Genomic DNA, 27,040 nt, shown 5'->3' with positions numbered 1-27,040 from the left:
AAATGTGTTGATTAGACAAAATTTTAAGTTCTTCCCTTGCTTATTGGTTCAGGTTATGAAATCTTTGAGGATTCAATCAAGGATCAAATCGATACGATATGTCCCGTATCGGGTGTATTGTATTGTATCTTTGGCACCTCAATACACATGTTTACAGGTGTTTTTGGAACCTATTTTTTTAAATAATATATATATATATATATATATATATATATATATATATATATATATATATATATATATATAAATGAAATTGAAAGCCAAAGAAATAAAAAATAGGGGGAGTATTGTTATAAGTACTGATACACCTCTGCCGATACACAGAGGTGTATCGATACTTTGAACCATGAGTTCAATACAACAATTAGCAATGTTTGTGTTGATTAAACCCTAACAAATAAGAAAATAATAAAAAGAAATTAGTACATAAACACATAAAATGATTATTCTAGTTTAATAATGCCTATTTTATAATTATAATGTCAAAAAATTAAAAATATAAAAGTATTTTATAACATATTGCACAAAATTACTTGGCAATTGGGTGAGGCGAGCCTCCAAGGGCGCCTTGTCACCTTGACAACTACGATTGCCATGTAATCGAAACAACTCGTGCTTTGTTGATTCAAACGTATGTGCCTAAGACATACTGGAGTGATGTCGTTCTCACATCGCGACCACAAGTTGTGTCCTAACCATGATAAACTTGACTTTTATGCCATCATATGTGTTCTTGGTTATTCCCGTAGACAAAGGGTGATCCAGTTCTCCATAAGGCCTTTGTTGTTCCTAATGTTACATTCTTTGAGAGTTTACCTTACTTTTCTAGACAGGAACTCTCTCCCTCTATTCCTCTTCCTTCTGCTTTAGGTGATGTGTTTATCACTCTTCCTACTTCATAGGAGCCTTTACAACCATCAATTCACAACATGTATAGATGGGAATAGGAGCCAATATATCCACCAACTTCGGCTCCACCTATGGCTTCTAACACCCCTCCAACAGCTTTATCATCGATAGATCCTCCATAATTAGATCTTGATCTTCTTATTGCCCTCCACAAGGATAATCGTGCTTGTACTGATCATCCTATTCCTAATAATGTTTCCTTTTCTCACTTATCTCCTTCCCATTAGAAGTTTGCTTCTCTCCTTTCTTCTATTTCAATTTCTTGTTCAGTCTAGGATGCCCTTACTTCTTCTGACTAGAAGGCAATGGATAAAGAATTTCATGATCTCCAATCTAACCATAATTGGGATCTCACGTGCTTGCCTCCAATGAAGCAAGTAGTTGGTTGTCGATGGGTATACATAGTTAAGCATCGACAAAATGGTAGCATTGAACGATTTAAAGCACAACTGGTGGAAAAAGGTTACACACAGACCTATGGTGTTAACTACTCAAAAAATCTCTCTAGTTGCTAAGATGGGCTCTGTACAAGTAATTATATCCTTAGTTGCTCACTTTGACTGAGCCTTGTTTCAGTTTCATGTGAAGAATGCCTTCCTTCGTGGTGATATTCAGGAAAAGGTGTATATGGAGCAACCTTCTGGGTATGTTGCTCAAGGGGAAACAGAGAAGGTATGCAGACTAAGGAAGGCTATTTATGGGCTAAATCAATCACCACAAGCATGGTTTGGTCGCTTTAGCAGTGTGGAGCAAGATTTTGGTTTGAAACAATGTAGTGTTGATCATTCTATGTTTAGTAGAGATTCTTCATCTAAGAAAATCATTATTAGCAATGATACTCATGGAATTAATGAGTTGAAAATGTTCCTATAGCAACATTTCCAAACTAAAGATTTTGGAACCTTGAAGTACTTTCTTGGAATTGAGGTAGCTCAATTGAAGTGGGGAATCTCGTTGTCTCAACAAAAGTACATTTTGGGCATATTAGATGAAATTGGGTTGTTGGAATCCAAACCAGTGGAAACTCCTATGGATCCCACTGTAAGGATGATTGATAGTCAAGGGGAGCCATTAGAAGACCCTACAAGATATTGGAGATTGATAGGCAAGTTGATGTCACTATCACTAGGATTATCATCTCCTTTAGTACGGGCGTCCTTAGTCAATTCATGTTGAATCCTATAACTGCTCATTGGAACGGTGTTATAGGGTGTTTAAGTATCTAAAGGGTGCCCCTGGTCGTGGGTTTTCTATAAGAAAGGGAGAGACTTGTCTCTAGAAGGGTACTCAGATGCAAACTAGGCATGGTCGTCAATGGATAGAAAATCTACCACAAGATATTGTACATTTCTGTCGAAATCTTATCACTTGGAAGAGTAAGAAGTAGAGTGTGGTTCCTAGTAGTAGTGAAAAATCTGAGTATAGAAGTTGATTTGGTTGAGAAATTTCCTTTAGGAGATAAATATTTCTGTTCACAGACCACCTCATATTGCATCTAATCCAGATTTCCATGAGAGGACTAAACATATAAAAGTTGACTGCCATTTTGTGAGGGAGAAGGTGGCAAATGGTGATATTGTTACCCATATGCCAGTCAGAAGATAAACTTGCTGATTTGTTCACCAAAGGCTTATGTTGTAACAAGCTGGATCTTTATGATATATATGCTCCAGATTGAGGGGGAGTGTTGAAGTGTAGTCAATGGCAGTATTTTAGACTTTTTCTCACTTGTTATATGTTTGATTTGTCTCCTGTTATTTATAAGGGCTGTAATTTTACAAACATTAGAGCTTAATGAAACAAAGGGTTGATAGTGAGAGGAGGGGCTCTCTCTAGTTCACCTATAGCTTCCTTTCTCTTCTGAATGCACACCTTTCTTAACTTCTTTTTCTTCTTTTCTCATTTTCAGTAACGCTTTTAAGGAAGATTTCAATTACTTACATAACAATTTTGGCCACTCAAATTTATCCACAACTAGAGTGAAGAACCCAATGCATCTCTCTTTGAACCCAAGAGGCTGAAATGGTTCACAAACTTTGAACCCAAGAGTCCCAAGGTGGCGTTTGGTTGTGGTGAATATTTTCATTTGAACTTGTGTAAATGCAAGGAAGTGCAAATAGGTTGAGTGTAAATTCTGGTCAAATTTTGATTCAGATTTGACCTGGTCTTGTTTGTTTGTGAATAGTAAAATAGGAAGTAAAATGGTGTCGCCCCACCTTATATGCAAGAGAATGGTGGTAGGAGGATTATTTGTTTGAGAATGAGGTATGAAGCAAGATAATGTGGTCCCCACTTCATATGAGAGAGAATTGAGGTAGGAGGAATGTAGTGCAAATTTCACATCAATCTTTGAGATGCAAAATTTACCCTGCTAGTGAGACAAAAAGTACAAATTTTGTATCAGGTAGAAGTGTAAATCATAGTTACAAGCAAACAGATGCAAAACTGAACTGGGTGAAAAATTTATGCCTGATTCAGATTTGTACTGCAACCAAATGCAACCTAAGTTTTAGAAATAAAGAGAAGTCACCAAGTTTTTCAGTGGAAAACAATAGAACTTGCTTGCCTTTTGTTTAAATTTACATGCATATCTCCTGTATATTATAACTTGAATACATGTTTTGACTCATTTGATGCTTGACTTCATTTTGAGCTTCTCATGGGTGAATACTAACTACTAACAAAAGTAGATCATAGAGAGCAGCTCTTGTGTCACCTCTGCCAAATAGAGCTTTACTTATTTAGGTTATTGTTTCAGAGTGTTTCTATATACAGTACGGTGGATTAGCACAAGAATAACTATTGATATTACAGAATAATTGGAGGAACCAAGTTATTCAATCTGGTCCAACAATTTGTAATTAGGAACCTATAATAGCTAATAACAAATTTCCTATCAAGCAAGATAGGTACTAACAATTCTTTTCAGGAAATACATGTGGATATATCTAGTGAACATCTAGAACAAATTAAAGGTGTTTTAACTTCTCTATCAATATATAAATTGTTGAACTTTTACTTTAAGCACATAACTATATATTGAGAGAGAGAGAGATAAAAACATACACACGTACATAAATAGACATTATAATTAAAATTAATCTAAAATTGGATCATCAATGATCTTTTCTAAAATAAGTGAATGTGAGGTTAACAGGCCATACTGTTGAGAGACTGCAGTCATGTGGGTTAATTCTATATCTCCACTATGGGAGTGATGCCACAACCAACTCCTGATGCTGAAGGAAAGAAACTACAGCAGTCCTAGCAACAATGATTCATAAGGCGTAGAAGGAAGGATACTCCTAAGGCTTAATGTCCACATTCCACAACAATCTAATCACCCGCCTCAAAGTAATTTTGAAAGCAACCCTGGACTTCCTATTCCTACTTTTATTGAATCTGATATCTCACAATCTGACCTTGACCTCCTCATTGCAGTTAGAAAAGGAAAAAGAAAATGCACTACCTACCCCATCACTATGTATGTTATAATGCTCTTTCACCTTCCTATTATGCCTATATTTCTGCTATCTCCTCTGTTTTTGTTCCTTGTAATGTTTTAAATGCAATGTAGTCACCTCAATGGAAGGATGCTATGAACCAAGAGATAGAGGCCCTCCTAAAAGACCACACATGGGAGCTTGTTCCTTTTCTTGAAGGCAAAGTCCCATTGAGCTGCAAGTGGGTTTAAGCAATCCCTTAGAGCTTGGTTTGATAGATTGAGTAAAGTTGTTCTCAAAAATGGGTTCACACAATCACAGGCATACCATGCTTTGTTCATAAGGGTTAATGTCCTAGTAACCTTGTTGATAGTGTATGTTGATGATATAATTGTCACTAGAAATGATCACTTTGAGATAAACCAACTAAAGTCATTCATTGTTTCTGAATTTGAGACCAAAGATCTTGGGAATCTCATATACTCTCTTGGAATCAAAGTGGCAAGGTAAAAGGGAGGGATATTCATTTTACAGAGGAAGCATGTCCTTGAACTCCTTCATGAGGTTGGGAAACTAGGGTGCAACCCAGTTGAAATTCCTACTGACCCCAATCATAAACTAAGTGTCGATGATAGAGATATTCTTCTATACAAGGGTGTCTACTAGAGACTTGTTGGTCGGCTTATTTACCTGTGCCTGACTGGCTGGCTCGACTTGATATATCCTATGTTGTAAGCATGGTGAGTCAGTATATGCACAGTCCTAGAACTTTACACATGCAGGTTGTCAACATAATTCTTGCCTACCTAAAGGGATGTCTGGGTAAAGCCATAAAGGAATGTTTTACTCCAACCAAGGACATCGCAAGGTCAAGGTTTAACTTGATGCTTATTGGGCAGGTTCTATGGATGATAGAAGACCCACCTCCAGTTATTACACCTTGGTAGGTGGTAATGTTGTGTCTTGGAGAAGGCAAAAAAATCTGTTGTTGCCAGATCTAGTGTTGAAGCCGAATATAGAGCTATGGCTTATGGTGTATCAAAATTGCTATGGTTGAAGACCTTGTTATTAGAGATTGGGATCCAAGTTGAAACCCCAATAAGACTATACTATGATAATCAAGCTGCTATAAACAATGCTCATAACCCTGTTCAACATGATCACAGAAAGCATATTGAAGTTGACAGACACTTCATTATAGAAAAGATAGCCAACGGAGAAATGTGTGCCTTTTCTCAAGTAAGAAGATTAACTTGCTAATTGCTTCAGTAATGGTCTTAACAAGCCAAAACTTGATAGAAACCTAAGCAAGTTGGGCATGAGCATGATAAATATCTATGCTCAGCTTGAGGGTGTGTTGAGAATATGTATTTGGCTTAGGGGTATTGTTGTCATTTCATTTGTTTGTAGTTTGGGTGCCCATATAGGGACATAAATGTAATTACAAACTTTAGTATAAAATGAAATGTTTTGGGTGTGAACAATAACACACCCTCTTCTCCCATAACCTTTCTTCTTCCCACACCCATTCAACTGAGTTCACTTCGAAATATCCTTTATTTCTAGTCCTAAGTATTAATCTTACTTATTTTAAAACCTCTTGTTTCTAAGGTGTTTGTCCATAGATCTTATTTTTCATTTAATCCTTCTTTAGTTATATCAATTAATACTATGTCATTAGCAAACAACATACACCATGGAACCTCCATCCAAATATGTTTAGTTAATTCAACCATGACTAATGTAAGGGCTAATTACTAAGCATTGGTGAAGTTCCATTGTAATTAGAAACTCCAATGTCTCTCCTACAACTGTCCTAACATTGATTGTTACACCCTCATACATGTCCATAATTAAGTCCATATACCCATTAGACACTCCTTTCTTTTCCAAAACCAACCATATTATCTTTTTGGGAACTCTATCATTTGCTTTTTCTAGATCAACGAGGACCTATCTTCTTCTCTTAAATTTTTCTATTGATCTCCCTAGTGTAAAACTAAATTGTTTTTTTTTTTTTATATACTCATTTCATGTCATTAACTCTACTCCTTAAATTCTAGATCAACCATATTACAATATTGTTCATGGCCTTTATTTTTAAACATAGGAACCATAGTGCTCTTTCTCCATTCATCTAACAATCTTCTATACTTTCATTATCTTATTAAATAGTAGCCAATGATAGGCCTGCCTACCTCTCCCATACCTTTCCAAACTTCTATCAGTATACCATTCAGTCCTAACACCTTTCACTTCATCTTATTAAAGTCTCGTTTAGTTCAAAAACTCTAACTTTACAAGAGTACTATTAAATTTCTAATATTTAACTCTCCCCCAATAGACCTTCTAAATATTCTCCATCTTTCCTCGACTCTGATCTTCCTCTTTGATGCATCTAACAGTAGATCATTGTTTTTCCTCTCTCATCTTTGTGAGTTTATATACTCCATTTCACCCTCATTGGTGCTTAGTTTATGATAGAGTTTGTCATATGCCTTAAATTTTATTTAGATTTCTTTTTTCGGTTGTATCCTTCCAAGTTTCTACATTTTTAGTCTTTTGCCAATCTTTATAACATGTCCATTTTGCTTTAGTTATATTTTGAACCACCTCATACAACATTGATATTTACAGCCATTTTTTCAAGTAGTTATCCTACATCACAATGTTTACCACCAACAAAATCTATTACAACCACACATGACACACCAAATCTCACGAGGTATTTTAGATGCAGAAAACCAATCAAAGACCTAAAATATTAGAGATTGGAAGTAACATTATGAAAATGTAAATATAAATGACCATGAATAAATTCATTAACAAGAAAGGGGACAACAAAACATACAGTTTAGATCTTGAAAATTGGAATAGAATTTCAATGAAATGAAAACTTTATATGTTCCAAACAAGATTTCTCTTTAGACATTTACATGGATGGAGTAAGATACTCAGAGAACAAAAGTTATGATTATGGTAAGGGACAAAATCCATATATATATTCTCAAATCAAACACTATTACATCAAGGCTAATATCACTTCATGACTAAATTGCTCTAGCCTCCCAGGCCCTGCCATATCCTATTTAACTCCATGCAAAAAGATCTTGGATTCCCAAGTATAGATGATATCGATATACGGCCAAAATGCAGACCTTACCTTTAAATTGGCTCCTTCTAGGTTAGCTCCTTCTAAGTTTGCATTCGTAAGATCTGCAGTCTGAAATATAAAATGAGCTAGTAAAGAAAATTAGTAAATCTTTAAAATATCTAAAATAAGACTAAAAAGAAGCATACAGAATAACTAATACAACAAACAAATGGGCAAAGCATTATAAAAATTAAGATGGTTATTTTTCACAAAAAAGAATATTATGAGATTACAAACGTCCTTAAGCAGATAAACAGAAGACATTTAATTCCAAAAATTAAGAAAATGAAAAACAAAATATACACAATGTTGGGGTGGGGGGAGGAAGGGAGAGAGAGATGTCAACCTGTAGGTGTGCTGACCGGAGGTCTGCCCCACAGAGGCTACAATCAATCAAACAGGCATCTGAAAAATCACTAGATAAATAAGTATGCATTCACAAACATATTTGTGACAAGTGTCTGGTCAAAATACATAATCAATCAAAATGTGCTTTGTGGTTTAAATGATATAACTAAACCCAACCTTCCAACCATGACCATATCATAGTTGTCAAGGTGACGCTTGCTACACAGGCAGTTTGGGGGCTTGTCTAATGGCAGTGCATCAAAGTACTTCAAAAGGTACTTTCTCAGCCCTTAAGGCACACAGATAAGCACCTAGGCATCTAAATATGCAATATGGGTGCGCTAACCATGACACATTAAATAAATTATTAACAACTTTTAAGTCTTATAATTTCTGTCACTATCTCTATTTTATACTTGAATTTCTCTCTTATCAGGAATCTAACTCAAAATTCAAAATTAAGATCATGTAAACAGATTATGTAAATATTTTAGTTGAAGAAAAATTATGTGAAAACTTGTCTTAATATCATTTGGAACAGAAGTACTTGTAATATTCATTAGTTTATTAATATTAATGTAGTTGCTTTATTGATTCATTATTATTATTATTGCAATATTATACTTGAAATATTGCAAATAATATTTTGAAATATCTATATACTCAAGAACATGATATTTTCTATGATTTACTATGAAATTGTTTGGGTCAGGTCAGGCTTGAATTAGGCATGCCCGCCCAAATTGCAGCCCCATGACTAGGCACTCCAGAATCGCCTAGCTTCACCTTGGAGCCTTAAAAAAAATGGACCATATCAACAGTCAGATTATTCTAGAAAGATGTTATCTTTGTAGCAACAGTTGGGTTGCTCCACTGCGACCTGGGTGACCAGGGTTCAAATCTTGGAAACAGCCTCTCTATATGTGCAGAGGTAAGGCTGTATACATCCGTCCCTGCCCAGAGCCCCAGACCCCAGCCCAGCCTACCCGACATGTGAAAAGACAAGTGTCTAGCATGTGAAAAGACGAGTATGACAATCAGATCAGCCTTCACCCAAGCAGTTTGAGTTTAAACAAGAAAGGAGAGGGAAAAGAGAAGAAACTAACGATGTGTCCAAAGTGATTGATCTCCACCCAAAAAGGACCCAGTATAATATTATATTAAAAAAATTACAATACCGCACTTATAGGCAAAAAAGACACTATAGCCTATTACGTCAAATATTACAACATAAGATACAAAGGTAAAATTACAAATTAACCCCTTCTTCCTCTCTACACCCCCCCAAACTGATGTAGAGGCATCAATATTAGTTTGTCCACTAGAAATAAGTGTCTTGTCTAAGTCGTAGAGTTGGTGAAAATGCTGCAAATCAGAGCCAACAAGAAATCCCTGATGAAGTGATATTCAACCTCAATATATCTAGTTCTCTCATAAAAAACAGGATTAGATGCAATCTTTATAGAAATAGTGTTGCCAGCATAAAGAGGAATAGACAATGGAAGATGTTTATGCTGTGCCTTTTATGTACTTTTAGTGTGTCAGGGTCAGTACTGTTCTTTAACATATATTTATAGATGTTGAGATTAGGCTGATAACACTGGTTTTTGTTTATAATGTTTAAGGGTAAGTCTATGATTTGGGAAAAAAATGGTACGGAAAGAGTTTTGACCAATCAAAACCCACCCATGAATTTTGATAAATAACACCTTATTTGCTACCACGTTTTTTATTCCACTTTATTGGTCAGTTGTTTTTCAGATATCATATCTTTTCCATATCATAGCCGCACCGAATGTTTAATTAGGAGTTATTGGGCCCAAGGCCCATTAGTTTATGTTTTTTCAAGTGTAGAGCTTTCTAATGTTCTTTAGTAGTAACCGACTTACTAAGGGTATACATGTCATTGTATTCAGATTTTTTATGGGTATATAAGATAATGAATGGGGCGGCCAGATCTGATTTTGGCTCTCCCGTTCTTCTCAATTTCTCTCTTCTTCTCTTCTATGTAGATCTTGGCAATCCATGCAACTGAACAACTTCTTTAAAAACAAGTTAGCTACATGATAAGCATTAGAAGTCTTTTGGCAACCAATAAAGTGAGCCATTTTAGAGAAACGAACAACCACAACAAAAATAGAGTCATTACCCCTAAGCATTTCTTGGCAATACCAACACAAATTCCATAGTTATATCAGTTCATCGTGCTTGTAGTATGGGTAAGGAAAGATACAAACATGTATTTTGAGGCTGCCACTTAGATGTTTGGAACTTGTGACATACTTGTGTGGCCTTGGTCTTAAGTATCTTCTGGAAACCATTTCAAGTGTCTTCTTGTGACTAAAATGTCCCTTGCAATGCAAATCAGCAATGAGTAGCACCCTCAAAGACCTAGATAGAATACATAACCTATTGCCCATGAATAATAACCATCATTCCACACAAACATAGCTCGAATAACTTTGTCACCAGCTACATAGCTTTGACAAATAGGGCCAAAATAAGGATCATCTTGGTATTGGTCTTTAATGGAGTTGAATCCCACAACATTAATAGACATTGTACTCACCAAATGAACTCTCCTACTATGTGCATCAGCTGCACAGTTTGACTGTCCAACCCAATGCTACAAAACAAAATTATATAATTGTTGAATATCAATTCATTTAGCATGTCTTCCCTTCCTCTTTTGTTGGAAGTTAAGGTGCTTCAATTCTTCATGGTCTGAATACAACACAAACTCTAGTTGGATAAGGTAAGGCCTCCAAAACTTCAATATACCTCATTCTAGCATCATTGAGTTTCTCACTAAAGTAAGCAACAAGACAGCCTTCTTGGCTAAGGACAGCTCCAATCCCAACATGTGATGCATCATATTTAACTTAAAAGAGCTTGTTAAAATCAGGTAAAGTCAGAACCGGAGCCTTGGTCATCCTCATCTTTAGCTCTTGGAAGCTTTTCTCAATTATAGGAATCCAAGTAAACACTTCCTTTTAAGCATTCAGTAATGGATGACACAATAGTGCCGAAATTCTTTATAAATCAACGATAAAATACTACTGGCCCATTGAAACTACGAATTTCAGTTAAGGTCTTTGGGGTTGGCCACTCTTGAATAGATTGAACATTTTCTTGATCCACTTCAATCCCCTTGGCTGAAACAACATACCCCAAAAACACCAACCGGTCTATCATACAATTACACTTTTTCAAATTTATGTATAGCTGATTTTGTCTCAAGACTAGTAGTACCTACTCTTCAAATCTATCTTTGAAAAGACTTATGAGCCAGCCAATGTGTATAATATGTCATCAAGGCGAGGTATGGGAAACATGTATTTAACTATAATCTTGTTAATAGCATGATTGTCAACACACATATGCCAACTACCATCTCTCTTTGACATGAGCAAAGTTGGTACATCACATGGGAATGAGCTCTGATGGATCTGCCTCTTCTTCTACAACTCTGTAACTTGTCTTTGGAGCTCCTCGTGCTCCTTAGGACTCATTCTAAAGGGAGGTAACTTAAGCAATGATGTTCCCGACATTAAATCTATTGTACATCCCTTAGGGGAGGAAGGCCATCAGGTAATTCCTCAAGCATCACATCAGTATACTCATAAAGTAGTTTATTCACCATCTCTAGAACAAATGTTTATTTGCTAACTTCTTTTGTAACCAATACATAAACAATATCCAAATTCCCATCTTCTTGAGTCAATTTAATTGAGGTGAAGAGGGTAGTGGTTGGCTTAGTTTCCTTCTTTGGAAATGAATCAAGTTGCATTGGTTAGAGTTATCTTCTTATTGTCTTTCACAAAGTTGTATATGTTCTTGTCCCCATAATGAATGATCTTACGGTCATATTGCCATGGGTGTCCCAAAAGAACATAGCATGTGCCCATTGGGACAACATCACACCAAACTGATTCTTCAAATGTATTATCAATAGAGAAATAACTAACCATTTAGAAGAATCTTTTATCTCATTTCCTTTGTTGAACCACAAAATGCGATATGATTGGGGGTGTTGATAGTCTTGAGCTGTAATTTATATCCACCATCTATTGAGAAACAAGATTCTCACTACTCTTGTTGTCAATAATCAAGTTACACAACTTCCCACTAGCTGTACAACGTGTTCTAAAGATATTCTTTCTCAACTAGTCCTCAAGTAGTGGTTCTTGAGGTGCAACCATAGAGTGTTGTATCACTAGATGTCCCCTTCTAAGTATTCTTCCTCTAAAGCATTGGCTTCAGTAGTTTCAGACACTTGTCCATCCTCAACATTTTTTTTTTGATCAATAACTCGCAGATTTTATTAAAAATAGAGATAAAAACACAGGTACAAGAGTAGGGAGATAAGAACTCTTATCTCACCATACAGAACAACAAAACAAGAAGACAGTTACAAGATAGCACAAAACAAAGAGTCCCTATAAACCCCTTGTTTAGCTAACCCATCAGCAAAGGAGTTAGCACTTCTCTTAACCCAATTTACCTTCACCTCAATGTTTTTTGTTAACCATTTGAATTTCCTCTTCTCATTGCTGTAGTTCCAAAAGTTAGCAGAATCATTTCTCAGCCAGTTCACTACCAATTTAGAATCGCCCTCTATGACTAAATTAGTGATATTCAGATCGATTGCCCTTTGAGTTCCTTCAATAACAGCTGAAATCTCAGCTTTTAGAGAATCACCCAAACCGATTGGTCCTGAAAAAAAAGCAATTATCACTCCTGCCTCATTCCTTAAGACACCCCCAATACCTGAAGGACTCGGATAAACCATGCTGCTTCCATCAAAATTAAGTTTAACAAACCCTCTAGGAGGAGGATTCCAAGCAGGAAAGGAAGTGTCTTTGACCAGATCCGAACTTGCAATTTCCTTCCAATTTCTGAGCAGATCATCCACTGAAAAATCTTAAAAGAGACCCAGAGGCTTCAGCCAATGAACCGCTCTGATCTGAATCAGCTCCAGAACTTTTGACAGTCTTCTTTCCCTATCTGAGAAAATTCTCCTGTTTCTTTCTTCCCAAATGGTCCAGCAAACAGCAGTCCTGAGACATCTCCACATAACTCTTTCTCTTTTTTTCGACCAACTAAACAAGGAGGGAGCAAAGAGGCTTTGTACGGTGGAGGAGACCAACTGCGACCAAACAAAGATGAACACCATTCCCAAATGTTATTTGTAACAGAGCAGGAAATCAGTAAATGGCAACTAATCTCACCTTCAGCCTTGCATAGAACACACCAGGAGGGAGATAAACAACTCGTAGGCCTCTTTCTCTGAAGGAGACTGCAAGTGTTAACTCTATCCAGGACTGCTTCCCAACAAAAGCTCCCAACCTTCGAAGGAATCGCTTTGCACCAGACTTCCTTAACTGGAAAAGGCTGCCCCAACGGACCCATTGGATGATCTAAGGCTTTGAAAAAAGATGCACAAGAAAAAGTTCCAGAGGCTGTTAAAGACCAGACCCTTCTATCTGATTTAGAGGGATCTAAGAAGACACCTTCTAAAATATTGAGAAGAGACAAAGTACCATTCAGTTCTCACTCCCTAACTGCTCTTCTAAGACCCAAGTTCCACCAGAAACCTCAGGAAGCTTGTGAGGGCACCAAGAAACTGGAAATAGGCATATTTTTCAGATTAGACAAGGCAAACAGAGAAGGGAACTGATCCTTCAAAGGAGAATCCCCAATCCAGACATCTTCCCAGAATTTAATGAGGTTACCGGAGTGCAAATCATACCTTGTCCATGGAATGAAGAGAGGCAAGGCAGCTTGAATGGCTTTCCAAGGAGAAGCTCTTGTAAACCTAGCCGAGATTCCAGCATCCCATCCATTGCTTGCGAGCCCATGAATACTCTCAACTATCTTCACCCACAACCTCTCTTTCTCTAGGGGATACCTCCATAACCATTCACCCAACAAAGCCATGTTCCTCTTCTGAATATTTCCTAACCCTAGACCTCCACATTCTTTGCTTTTGCTCACCAAATCCCACCTAACCCTATGATCCTCCTTCTCCTCGCTTGGGTCCCATAGAAAATTACTCATTAATTTTTCCAACCTTCTGGAAATCCTCCCAGGCATTTTAAAAACTGACAAGAAATATATTGGAAGGTTGGCAAGCCGCTTCTCAAACCTCTCTACCACCGAATTCCAAAAATTGTCTCATTGGGTTATCCCCAAGAGGCAGCCCCAAATACTTCACTGGCCACATGAACACCACACACCCTAAAAAATCTGCACACTCTTCCAACTCTCTCTCCTCAAGATTTATCCCTACTATGCAGCTTTTGTCGAGGTTCACTTTTAAATTAGACATTTGCTCAAACAGTTGTATGCTAAGTTTCAAATTCCTAAACCATCTGCAATCACCTGCTTCACAAAAAAGGATTGTATCATCCGCAAATTGCAGATGAGTTAGGGGAACCCCATCCTTCCCGACTGTCCAAGCTTTTATTAGATTCCTCGAGTCCGCTCTAGAAACCAATCTTCCCAAAACATCTGCTACCAAAGTAAACAAAAACAGAGAAAGGGGATCTCCTTGCCTTAATCCTCTTATGTATGGGAAAAAATCCACCACTGACCCATTCACCAAAATGGAATAATGGCAAGTCCTAACACACCTCAAAACCCATTTACACCACCTCTCTCCAAACCCATAGTTAAGCATTACCTAAAGCAAAAATGACCAATCCACTAAATCATACGCCTTTTCCAGGTCCAGTTTGCATACCACACCTTTCTTCCCCGATCTTTTGAAGTCTTGCACACTTTCATTTGCTACTAGAATTTGATCAATAATCCGTCTCCCCTTGACAAAGGCTCCTTGGTTAGGTTCAATGATATTGGGGAGGACTTTCATGATCCTACATGCCATCACCTTTGTTATGATCTTATAAAGAATATTCACCAAACTGATCAGCCTAAAATCTCTTGGCTGAATGGCTTCATTCTTCTTGGGAATTAAGGCCACAAATGTGGAGTTCATGCTAGGATTAATTACTCCCCTTCTATAGAATTCCTCAAATACTCCAACGATGTCCTCCTTTAGTATATCCCAACAATCCTGGTACAAGGCTAGAGTGAACCCATCTAGACCTAGAGCTTTTGAACGATCCATAGAGAATACAGCCTCTTGGATTTCTTCCAACTCAAATTTTCTTTCTAACCAATCTCTCAACTCAGAATTCAATGTAGGCCATTCTACACCTTCAATCCACACTCTCGGATTCAAAGGCTTCCTAAACATTGACCTAAAATAATTTGCAAAAGCCTATGCTATTTCATTTTGATGAACTAAGGTGACACCCTCCACCTCTAACTTGGAAACAAAATTTTTTCTCCTCCCATTTGCTAGGGCAAGAAAATATTTTGTGTTCCTATCACCATCCTTGATCTACTTACACTTTGATTTTTGCTTCTAGCCAATCTCCTCTTTGATCAAAATATCCTCCATTTGTTTTCTTAAATTCCATCTTAGTTCCCTATCTCTTTCCTCAAGACTCCCATCTTCTTCTTTTCGATCAATCTCCTCAATTAAGTCCACCAGAGCATTCTTCCTCTCCTTTATCCTCCCAAACTCAACCATATCCCAATCCTTCAGTCTCTCTTTCAAGTATTGAAGCTTCTTATGAAATCTCATTCCTTTCCACTCCACTCGAGGGTTACTCTCCCTCCACCATCCCTTAACCTTCTGAACAAAATCCGGGTGTGTTAGCCACATGCTTTCAAACCGGAATGGAGTAAGGCCTGCACTCGTTAGTGTTTCATCACTAATCACTATTGGCCAATTGTCTGACATTACCCTTGGGAGTGCTCTCGGCATCAATCCACCACAATGTTCTTCCCAATCTAGAGAAAACAAAAATTTGTCTAATTTGGAACAAACTGGGTTCGCTTGGAGGTTGGACCAAGTGAAATTGCGTATCTCTTTGAGCTGGAGGGAATCCACCAAACTATTAAAGCTCCTCGTGCTGGTTGTCACCCTTTGCCTGGGATTGTTTGTTTTGTTCATGAACCGAATTACATTAAAATCTCCTCCAATACACCATGGTCCTTCCCACAGCCCTCTAATATCCCCCAATTCTTCCCATAATTTCCTCCTTTCCCTGTAATCATTTGGCCCATATACATTCGTGAGCACCCACTCAAACCCATCCTCAACTTGTTTAAACTTTACAGAGACTATAAAATTTCCAATGAGTTCCTCAGTCCCCTCTAGCACCTCATTCTTCCACAATGTAACTATTCCTCCCGACAATCCCCATGATGGAGCAGCTGCCTAGCTAATATCCCTAGCCTTCCATATGCTCCTAGCCCATCTTCTATCAAAATCCTCTTTTCGACTCTTGAATCAGCACTATATCTAGGTTTAGCTTCCTAATGGCCTCTCTCACTGTTGCTCTTTTTCTCGTGCTTCCTAGACCCCTTACATTCTAACTAACTATTTTCACTCCAACCTCGCTTAGGAGACCCCTACTAGACCTTCCTACTTATGCCCTCTTCTCCTTTCCCCTCATCCTCCTAGAGTTTTATCACCCTCAACATCTCTCCTTAATCTCTCCACTTCCATTAGCTTTCGCTTCCTCCTATTACCTTCCTCCTTTTGTTTCTGTAAGAAGACTTTCAGATCATTGGGATCCTTGAGTTTACAACCTAGTTTCCCCACAAACGAGTCCCCCATATTTCTTCTTTGTTCCCCTTCGAAAACATTCTCAATTGGAGTCAGAACTTTTTTTCCTCCCTATTTGTTTCTACTTTTTATCTCTCTCTTCTTGTTCTTCTAAGACTTTACCTCTTTTAGTTCCCTTCACTACCCTGCTCCTTAAACACTCCTCACTAGGTTTCTCATGGGCTCTCGGCTTTGGGTCTGAGATGGAATCTGGCACCAAGGACACAGAGCACACATCAGTACTAAAAACCGAATTGACAGGGTTACTTGAGTTGTGATTTTGAGGAGGATCTGGTAACTGATGGGAACATTCTTGCAGCCTTCCAACTTTAGAAGAAAGGTGTTCAACTATCCCCCTAGATTGAGTCCTAGTTGAGAATAAACCCGGCCACTTGTCAGCACCTTGATCCCTTCCCACGACCTATTGTTCATCCCGACCTGTTACATTCTCTTCTTGCCACTGGTGGGCCTGAGTTGATTCCTTATCGAAAACCTGTTGTTGAGTATTTGGTATAGGTGTTTCTGTGTTTAGATTTTGATTAAACTTCCTTGCAATCTTAAAATGCAAATTCTCATCTTCTGAATTTGGTTTGACATCTGCTACCAGAACTGATACAACCCTTACTTTGTCATCAACTTCCTGAAATAGTAACTGAAGTAGCGATGCCTCAACTTCTTGGTTCTGGACTTCTACTTCCCTTGAACTCCCTCGACTACAATCATCATCTGATTCGTCCTCACTCTATTCCACATCTTCTGCGCATTTCACCCAACCTTAGGTCCGTATGGTGCCTTTCGAACATAGGTCTTTGCCCCTCATTGAACAAAGAAGTTACACCAACACCATGAATCTGTCAAGACTGTTGGAACAGACCAACAGAAGGCAGTTAGTCAGTTTTACAAGAGGAGGCCACATCAGCTCAACTAACCAGCCACTTGTAATAACTACCATCCACTTGGAACAACTGCCATCCAATTGGATTGTCAAGACTGTTGGAACAGACCAACAGAAGGCAGTTAGTCAGTTTTACAAGAGGAGAACACATCAGCTCAACTAACCAGCCACTTGTAACAACTGCCATCCACTTGTAACAGCTGTAACAGTCAAGATTGTAGCACTATTAGTAGAGCAGAAAAGGAATAGAGGAGGACTCTTTCAGCATTAAACTCCCTCTCTCTCTCTCTCTCTCCTTCCAAGAATTCAGGAGGTTGGCCCCTCGAAGAGCCCTGAGTTAGGCAGGTTCCTAACAATTTGGTATCAGAGCCAGCATGACCAACACAAGAAACACATCAGTAAACACCCGAGTGGATCAGATGGAAGTCGAGATCCATCGAATGTCTTCAGATCTCAAGGAAATGAAGGAAAGTTTCACTGCTCACCTCCTTCGACTGCAGCAGGGGGCAACGAACATTGACAGAGGAAGCCAAGAAGAGCGCAGCAATGAAAACAACCGCAAAACAGGGGCGGCAACAAGAATGGCCAAAATCGACTTCCCCATCTTCTCAAGCGGCGACCCAACTCCCTGGATTCTCAGAGCAGAAAGGTATTTCGATTACCATGAAACACCGGGGCAAGATAGGCTAGCTCTGGCTTCTGCGCATCTTGAAGGGGAAGCCTGAAGGGATGAGAGATCCATCCCATGGATGCCCAAAGATTGCGGAATAAGGGGCGAATTTCAAAAATTTTTCCTCCCTTCAATAGGGAATCATATTCCCTATTTAGAAAATCATATTTTCAAGGATCATTCTTGAACCTTAAACTAAACCAGATCTGAACCAAAAGGAGTAGGTGAGAATTATACCTGATACGGAGAAGTAGAATCTCCCAACGAAGGTGTTCACGCCCAAGGAAGGATCCAAAGACTGCTCCCACTGAAGATGGCGCAGTGCAGGTGGAGCAGAATCAGCAGTGTTCTTCTCCAAGAACTCTGTCCTTCGCAAGGATCAGCAAGATGGTACGTGAGCACAGCTTCCCTTCAATCCTTTCTCAAAGAACTGATGTCAAGATCCAATCTTGACTTCTCCCGCAACTGGAGATCGAACTGGCAAATAGGGCAGCAAGAACAGGGATGCGGCAAGGGAGTATTCGCAGGGAGCAGAATTCTCTCTTCTTGATTTTTGCACTAGAGAAAATCTGTAGTATATGTGTATAAAGGCTGCCGCCCCCTTCTTCTTTTATGATCTTAAAGAGATCAGCTCCTAATCAGATAGGAGTTGCTAATCCAAATCATATTTGGGTTAGAAGTCCCTTTAAGTGATAAGGGATAATCCTTATTATCTGCAGATCAGATCAGCCATCTCCTAATCTAATTAGGAGGTTTCTAGATCTAAATCTCATTTAGATCTTGGACTCTCTAAGTGGATAGGGTCTAAGCCCAATCCTATTAGCTGATCCACTTCAGAATTCGCCCCTTTATTAACTAAATAAACAGCCCAGTTCGAAATGGGCTTTAGGCCCATTAAGCTTATGTGCTCACTTAACCTTCCTAACTGCTGCCCAGTTGGGCTTCCTTGTATGGCGTGGGACCCAAGCATTGATCTACACATCAGCCACATGGGTTCGGCCCAGCCTTTGTTACAAGGCCTGGACGAATACACTGTTAAAGACAGTGCACCCCTTGAAACCCATCAAATGAGCTCTATGGGCCCAACACTTACCCTAAGTGGTCCCTGGGCCAAGCCACCTTGTAACACCCAGGGACTGTGGGCAAATGCAAGATTAGCCCATCAGGTATTATCCTCAATGGTCTTACACTTAACCTCTCAGCCCATAATGATCATACACTGCCCGACAAGAGAGGACCTCTCCCTCGGCTGCAAGGAACAGTGTTGCACTCTCCACTTTTATGGATCCCGGGAATTAAAACCTTTTGCAAACATTTTAGAAACCATAATATATATATATATATATATATACTTTTATATCTCATATAAAATATACTTTGCAAAACAAATCTCAACGGTTGAAATCGGCTGCCGGCAGTCTTGGTTTCCATCAGTGAGAGTGCATCCCCGATCATTACCTTTGTCCGACAAAGGGGCTGATCCTTTCACTATGATCACCCACTCAGATGAATTCTCGGATTGTCCCAACATACCCAGGTTTTGACCCCTGCTAAGGATCTCACTGATTGGTATATCAAAGACAGCCCAATCCGACACCTAGTGCAGTATCATAATCGAGTCTAGGGGTCGGGTGTAACTTTCCAGTTTTACCCATCAATCTCCAAGGTCCAAGGCAATACTGGAAATCTGGTCCAGTTCAAAGATTCAAGTAATCCTACACTGTATGTGCCTAGGGTCTCACCCTAGCAGCTGAGACAGGCCACCCTAACCGACTTGGTGGCACCACAGTGTCAGCCTTGTCAGGATAGGTCTCCCCAGACCGACCCACTGGCTGTGAACATTCTAAACTAACACGAGTCTCATTAAGTGTCCAGTTTAAGGGTATTACACAGAAACATACCACGGGAACATGAATCAAATATGTATCTTTATTCATTTACAATAAACTCATAAAGTACATCATTCTGATTGAAGCTAAGGGCATACAAAACTGTCTAACAAAGCCATCCTCTGGTTTCAATGGTACCGAAGGGGGCAGCCTCGCCAAACCTGGGCAGACTTCACCGACGCCATGACTGTCCGTTTTGGGTCATCTGGGTTCGAAGATCTTGATGAAAATTTGGCAAAGCTGCGGCAGGTGGGATCAGTAAAAGAATACCAGGTGGAGTTCAAAAGGCTAGCCGTGAGAGTCCAAGGGTGGACTGAGAAGGCATTGGTGGGAAGCTTCGTCGGCGGCCTAAAAGAAGAACTGCGACTGGAAGTGAAAGCGATGCAGCCCACTTCAGTCATCAATGCAGCAGCACTAGCAAGATTGTACGAGGACAAGTTCAGTCAAGCAAGAAAGGTGCAGCGACCATGGGGTCCAGAAGCAAGAAGGGAGCAAGAAAAGACAACAGCACCAAACAAGGAGGAAGGAGTACTGGGCCCAGGCCCACTGGTTCCTTTCAAACGGTTGACTTGGGCAGAGATGCAAGCCCGCAGAGACAAAGGTCTATCTTACAACTGCGAAGAGAAATTTGGGCCGGGCCACCGCTGCAAAAAACAGCAAGCGTTTCTCCTCCAAACAGATGCCAAAGAGAAAGACGACATCCCCGGGTGCGGAGAATCTAACCCAGGATGGGAAATACAGTCCAATGGCACGCCTAAAATATCCTTACAAGCCCTTACGGGACTTGCGTCCCCTCAAACAATGAGAGTTGCAGGGCTGATTCTTGGACGCCAAGTGTCAATCCTCATAGACAGTGGCAGCTCCCTTAACTTCATAACTCAAGTGTTGGTGGATAAAATGGGATTTCCGGTGCAACCAAACACGTCCTTTACGGTTCATGTGGCCAACGGTAACAGCCTCTCTTGCAATAGCATTTGCATGGGCCTACCACTAAAGATTCAGGGTCATCAGTTTGCAGTGGACCTATATCCTCTCCATTAAGGCAGCTAGGACCCGTGGTCTGTGACTGGGCCCGTCTCACCATGGACTTCACATCAGGAAACTCTACAGTCCATCTACAAGGGCAGACATGCAAGGGTCCAAGGCCCATCAGTCTTGCAACACTGACAAAGCAAAGAGGAGACCCAGATCAGCCCATATTCATGCACATGGACTCAAATTTTCCTACTTAGATCTGCAATCAAATTTCCTACAATAGACCTTGAGGGCAAGGTCGCTCTAAAGGAAGGGGGAGATTGTCAAGACTGTTGGAACAGACCAACAGAAGGCAGTTAGTGAGTTTTACAAGAGGAGGCCACATCAGCTCAACTAACCAGCCACTTGTAATAACTACCATCCACTTGTAACAACTGCCATCCAATTGGATTGTCAAGACTGTTGGAACAGACCAACAGAAGGCAGTTAGTCAGTTTTACAAGAGGAGGCCACATCAGCTCAACTAACCAGCCACTTGTAACAACTGCCATCCACTTGTAACAGCTGTAACAGTCAAGATTGTAGCACTATAACTCTCTCTCTCTCTCTCTCTCCCCCTCTCCTTCCAAGAATTCAGGAGGTTGGCCCCTCGAAGGGCCCTGAGTTTGGCAGGTTCCTAACAGAATCTCCATTCGAGGAATCCAATGTAAGGGCTCCTACGAACCTGAGGCTGCGCACCATTGTGGATCTGTCTGTAGTCTTCTTCCCCATAACCCGACCCATGTGAGAAATTAAGTGGTCACATTATTCAGTTTTTTCTTGGCTCAGCCTAACCAATGTACTGGGTCGGTCTAACAATAAGGCACTTGTAATCTAGGCCGGTTCAGATTAAGACAGCTGCTCCCCATGCTCTTTGCCACGTCAGCATAAGTGGCTTTCGCCCCTTTGTCTTCCTTTAATTTAAACCAAATCAGGTTTAGGTGCGTTTTGATTTTTTAATTTTGACTGCTGAGATGTCTTAGAGAGGAAAACTCTCGTCCTAATTTTTTCGCCCTATCCCTGTCCGCCACATGTACTCCACACATCCACGTCTACGTCTTCAAGCTTGGTTCCTTCCTCCCACCAAGTCGCTTCGACTTCTGAAAGTAGCCAAGCTCTGTTCCACACCCCATCTGATAGGATCGATCGAACGCGGTACTTCATCAGGCTTCAGTCCTGCAATTCTGATTTTTGCAGCAAATAAGATTGATAGATTTCAATCCACCATTGCTCCTCCTAGCGCTTGAACTATTTGCCCGATGGACTTTTTGTTCCAGAGGTGAAACAGAAGTCCCACAAGTTTAATAAAAAAGCTTCCTCCTAAGACGATTTTCTCATTGCACAGAGGGGTCCAGTTTTGTATTTGGATTAAACGCTTGCCTGAAGATATGGTTGGGAATCCCACCTTTCTACTTCCAATATCAAAGATAGCTTTTCTATTTTCGAACAGGATGATTGTTGCGAGATCATCCACTCCAAGTTTCTCCACAACCAGGTCACGAATTCTTCTCCAATTTGGGTTTTCTTCCTCCACTGTTACCACCAATCGATTCTCCCAATCCCCCCTATCTGCTGGCACCAACAATTTTCGAACTGATTTTGCCCAATGTAATGGCATAAATTCAGGTTTCTGCACTTGACACGGTAATACTCTGACCCCCTCCTCACTCCTTGTTTTCATTCTTACCTTTGACTCTTTCCGCACTTTACTCCCTCCGAGTCCTCCATTGAAGGCGACAGGGCATGCCTTGTCAGCCTCAATCAAGAATAGCTGTAGATTCTCGGTTAAAGTCCTTCACCCCATTGTCAGCCTCAATCAAGAATACCAACCTTTCGAGTTCCTTTTTATTTCTGCTTCATATTTTTTCCCGTCAATTATCATGGTGTTCTTCCACCCATCTTTCTTTTGGGAGAAGATCGCAACATCTACGAAACCTTTTAAGCCAGAGTATTGTCTCCTCTGCCAAAACGATCATATATCTTCCTCCTCTGATCTTCAAAATATTCTTACCTGCCAACCTCCCATGTTCGAACAACAACACTTTCGCTTCAATGGCAACCTTGGTTCTCCAATGCTTTACCTTCCAAAACTCTTCCATTTGTGAGGTTTACCTAATTGCCAAACATCATACAGACTCAAACCAGACCTTGTCCATCCTCAGCATGGCCTATATCATCTTGTTGTTCATCAATAACTTCATCAACCAAATGTGTTTGACCTTCAATCTTTCTCTCAGAACATTCATTGGAACAATGTCCCTACTCCATACACCTAAAACATCTAATAGTAGGCTGCCCTTGATTGCTCTTTGTTGCACTTGAGGTTCCTTGGATTGTAGGCCGTATTTGGATGATCACATAACCCCTACCTGCCCCAACACTTCAACCTACTGATGAAGATGTACCTTGGGCAACACTTAGTTTCTGCCTTGAGCTCTAACTCAATTGAGCTTCAACCTTCAGAGCTAGCTAATATGCATCATCTACTAACTTTTTGCTGTTCAATCTCTGTATTATCACTTCGAAGAGTTAATCTATTAAACTCTTTTGTGTACTCCTTTACACTCTTCTCCCGTTGCCTTAAATTCTGCACCTTTTGATAAAGAGTTTGCTTATAATCCAGTGGTAAGAATTTGATTTCAGCTTCTCTTTCATTCATACCCAAGAATAACATTTCTTTTCCCCTTCCTTTCTCTATCACTTTGATAACTTATCCACCAATCCAAGGTTGTTCCACGCATCTTTGTTGTTACAAGCTTCACTTTCCTTTCTTCATTCATTTCCTTCCAATCAAAATAATTTTCAATTCTGTCCGACCAATCTAGAAACTCTTCAAGTTCTAACTCACCACCAAACTTGTTAATATGAAGTTGAACACCATCACCTTGATTGGATTGTAAAGCCCGCATGATTTGGTGTTCCCCTCGCGGGTTGTTAGTCTTTTCGTGTTGATCACCTTCAAGTTGCTCAATGTCTTCTTACTTGATTCTTCACTCATAATGTCAGTGGGCTATTTATCTACTTTAGGAGCTCATCTTCTTCCAAGCCCCAAATTACTTGCCATGTCACCATCCCTAGTAGCATTTTGAGCTGCAAGTTGAGCAAGACATTCAATCCGTTCTTGCAACCCTCTTATAGCCTCTTGAAAAACCTTTATAGTGACATGTTATGGTCTTTAACCACCCCTACCATGTCCACTCCTTACAGCCATAATAATATAGCAAAACACAACAAGGACTTTGAAGCAAACCCAAGGAAAGAACTTGCTCTGATACCACTTGATGTGGACAGAAGAACAAGTTATATGCAACACTTCAAGTGCACAGAATTAAGCACAAAAAAATACCAAGTTGAAAACAACAAACAAGTTGGATTTTTAGGGATTTCAAACCTGAAGTTGAAGTAGAACTCCTAGAACAATTTCGCTACAATAACAATGGCATCAAGCTGCCTCTTGTGCGGACACACAGCGATAGAGGAATTGGAAGGTGCAAAAATGGATCGACTCTTAAAAACCTAAGCTTCAATACTTGAAAACCCTAGTTGGAGTTGAGCTACAACTCAAACAATAGAGAAAGAACAAAAAAAGACCCCTAATGAAACATCTCCCATCTCTTTTGTAAGACTCAATGCCTTGTTGGAGAAGCCAACTAAAATATTTACACATAAGCCCCTAGAATGTTCTCCCTTCACAAACAACTCCTTAAGAACAAAGCTAACTTTAGACAAAACCCCAAAAGATAACTTTTGTTACAAAAAGACCCAAGAAACCAAAACCCAATAGATGTGTGTTGAACTTCGCCTAACCAGATTTTGAATTATAAAATGACAAAAATACCCTTCGATCCAAACTTTCAAAAAAGCTACCCACACACAACAATTTGGGATCCTACTACAAAAAGCATACAAATAGAGAATAAATTCACATTTCTCTATCTCTCCTTTTTATTTCTTTTTTTTGGGCTCATCACTGCTCCATACAAGGATAGCTGGCCTTACAATTGTTTTGTAGAATTTTCCTTTTAATCTATATGGTATTTGCCTATCACTACTCTAATTCTTTGGATGGATGGCATCCTCCCTCTCTCACTTAACTATTGAACCAAGGTACAAGAAATGGTCACATTCAAGTAGCATAGAATTCTCTCTACTGCAAAATGCCAATAGGAGCATGCAAGAACTGACTGATAACACTAACCCCATAGGAAATATCAAGATGAGCTACGCAGAGATACAACTACTTCCCAAGCAACCTCTGAAACACTCTTGATTATCTAACAACTCTCCATAAAAGTTAAGATCTTATGATTCAAATCAATGGGTATGGATATAAGCTTAACCCCAAGTTTACTTGTCTCAAGAAGCAAATCAAGTACATACTTACGCTGGGAGATGAAGATGTCATCTTTGGATTGAGCAACATCAATCCCAAAGAAGTACATCAGTTCCCCCAAATCCTTAACTTCAAACTCAATATTGAGAATCCTCATGAGAAAATCAAACTCATACACATCATCACCAGTGGCTACAAAGAGGGTGTGGTCTGACTGTGTATAGGTATAACTAAAGCTAACAAGGGATGCCTTGAACCTCTCAAACCACACTCTAGGTGACTACATAAGGCCATATAGTGACTTCTTCAGTTTACAAACCTTTCCTTGCATATCCTTTCCATACATCTCAGGAGGAAGAGAAATATATACTTCTTCATGAAAATTCTCGTTCAAAAAGCATTCTTTACATCAAATTAATATAGGGGCCAATAAAATTAAAGGGCAAAGATAACAAGACCCTCACAAAGGTCAATTAGTAGCTGGGCCAAGTTTTTCCAAGTAGTCTACTCTGTACATCTATGTATACCCCTTAGCAACCAATTGGGCTTTAAACCTCTCAATGGAGTCATTTGCATGATACTTGATGGTATAGAAGCTTCTATCTTAGTTTGTATAGCATCCCTCCATTATAGTTTTGATAGTGTTTCTGATACAAACTTAAGAATAGGCTAAGAAGAAACAAAGGCTAGGAAGGAATAACATCATGAAAGCAACCCGTAAGAAAGGTATGTTAAAATAAAACGTGCAGTGCACTTTCTCTTACATTTTCTTATCGCAATAAGGACATCAAGGTCAGAAAAGATAGAATGAGGAGCTAAAGGTAGGTTTTAGTACCTGTTGTCTCTTCACTACCAAGAAATGTAGAAGGCTCAATTGTGGAGATGAGAACCTATTCATTCATGTACCCCTGTTGTTGATACCACCTCTATATAAAAGTAGGAATGACAATGAAATGAGGATTAAGAGAAAGAAGAGGAAAAGGGAATTGAAGTGGTAAGAGGAAGTGACAAACTAGGAGTAGAAACACAAGGAGCAACTCCACCTGCGGACTCAACAGGGACTATAAGAGGGAAATCGAATACCTCAAAATACTGTTGCTCCTTAGAGGAAAGGATATAGAAAAGAATAGCCTTAGCAAAGGTGACGTCCATAATAACAAAGTAGGTGCCACTAATAGGATGAACAAAATAGTAACCCTTCTGTGTGGAGGCATATCCAAGAAATATGCATTTGTGAGTCTTTGGTTCAAACTTGTGTCTTTGAGAGCTAGGAATACAAATATACTATTGTTGGAAAACGTGGGGTTACTGGTGTAGAAGCATATTTGGTAGTTAGCATCTATATTTGGTAGTTGTGTAAAAATAGGAATGTGTGAATATGTATTCCTAGGATTGTGGAAGAGTATAATCCCTTAAATATGGGGATTAAAATAGTTAGTCCCTTAATTATAGGGATTGATTTAGGAAGATGTTTTCTATTTATTGCAGCAGCTTACTGTATAAATATGTCGGTTGGCAATGGAATGAGGAGATCAGATTTTTTACCATTTCAAAACATGGTATCAGAGCTCTAGGTTTGCCAACCTTGAGATTTTTTTCTCCGGCTTTCATTGCCAAATCTTTTCCCTACTTTTCTAGCCTTCATTGCCAGTTTTTTTTTCGTGTTTTTCTGGCCTTTAGTGTTGATCTGTAATCAGCAGTG

General features: G+C 39.4%; 1 protein-coding gene across 9 annotated transcripts in view; it reads right to left on the bottom strand.

Moving 5' to 3' along the window:
* The window catches only part of FIP2 (potassium channel tetramerization domain-containing protein / pentapeptide repeat-containing protein), a 95,857-nt gene that overhangs the window by 16,656 nt on the left and 52,161 nt on the right, over positions 1–27,040 (bottom strand). For 7 of the 9 annotated variants that reach the window (XM_088889883.1, XM_088889887.1, XM_088889888.1 and 4 more), the window contains 2 exons: positions 7,853–7,911; positions 7,516–7,575 (listed from right to left, as the gene is read on the bottom strand). In XM_088889883.1, the coding sequence (XP_088746009.1) occupies positions 7,516–7,575; positions 7,853–7,911 (119 nt within the window). The remainder of the gene's footprint in view (positions 1–7,515; positions 7,576–7,852; positions 7,912–27,040) is intronic. The other 2 variants (XR_016077429.1, XR_016077430.1) reach the window with 1 other exon arrangement.

This window comes from Nelumbo nucifera, chromosome 6, assembly GCF_055504915.1.
Source record: "Nelumbo nucifera cultivar China Antique chromosome 6, China Antique-T2T, whole genome shotgun sequence".
NCBI lineage: Eukaryota > Viridiplantae > Streptophyta > Magnoliopsida > Proteales > Nelumbonaceae > Nelumbo > Nelumbo nucifera.
The sequence above is the reverse complement of the archived record's forward strand: the minus strand, read 5'-3'. Positions and strand labels throughout refer to the sequence as shown.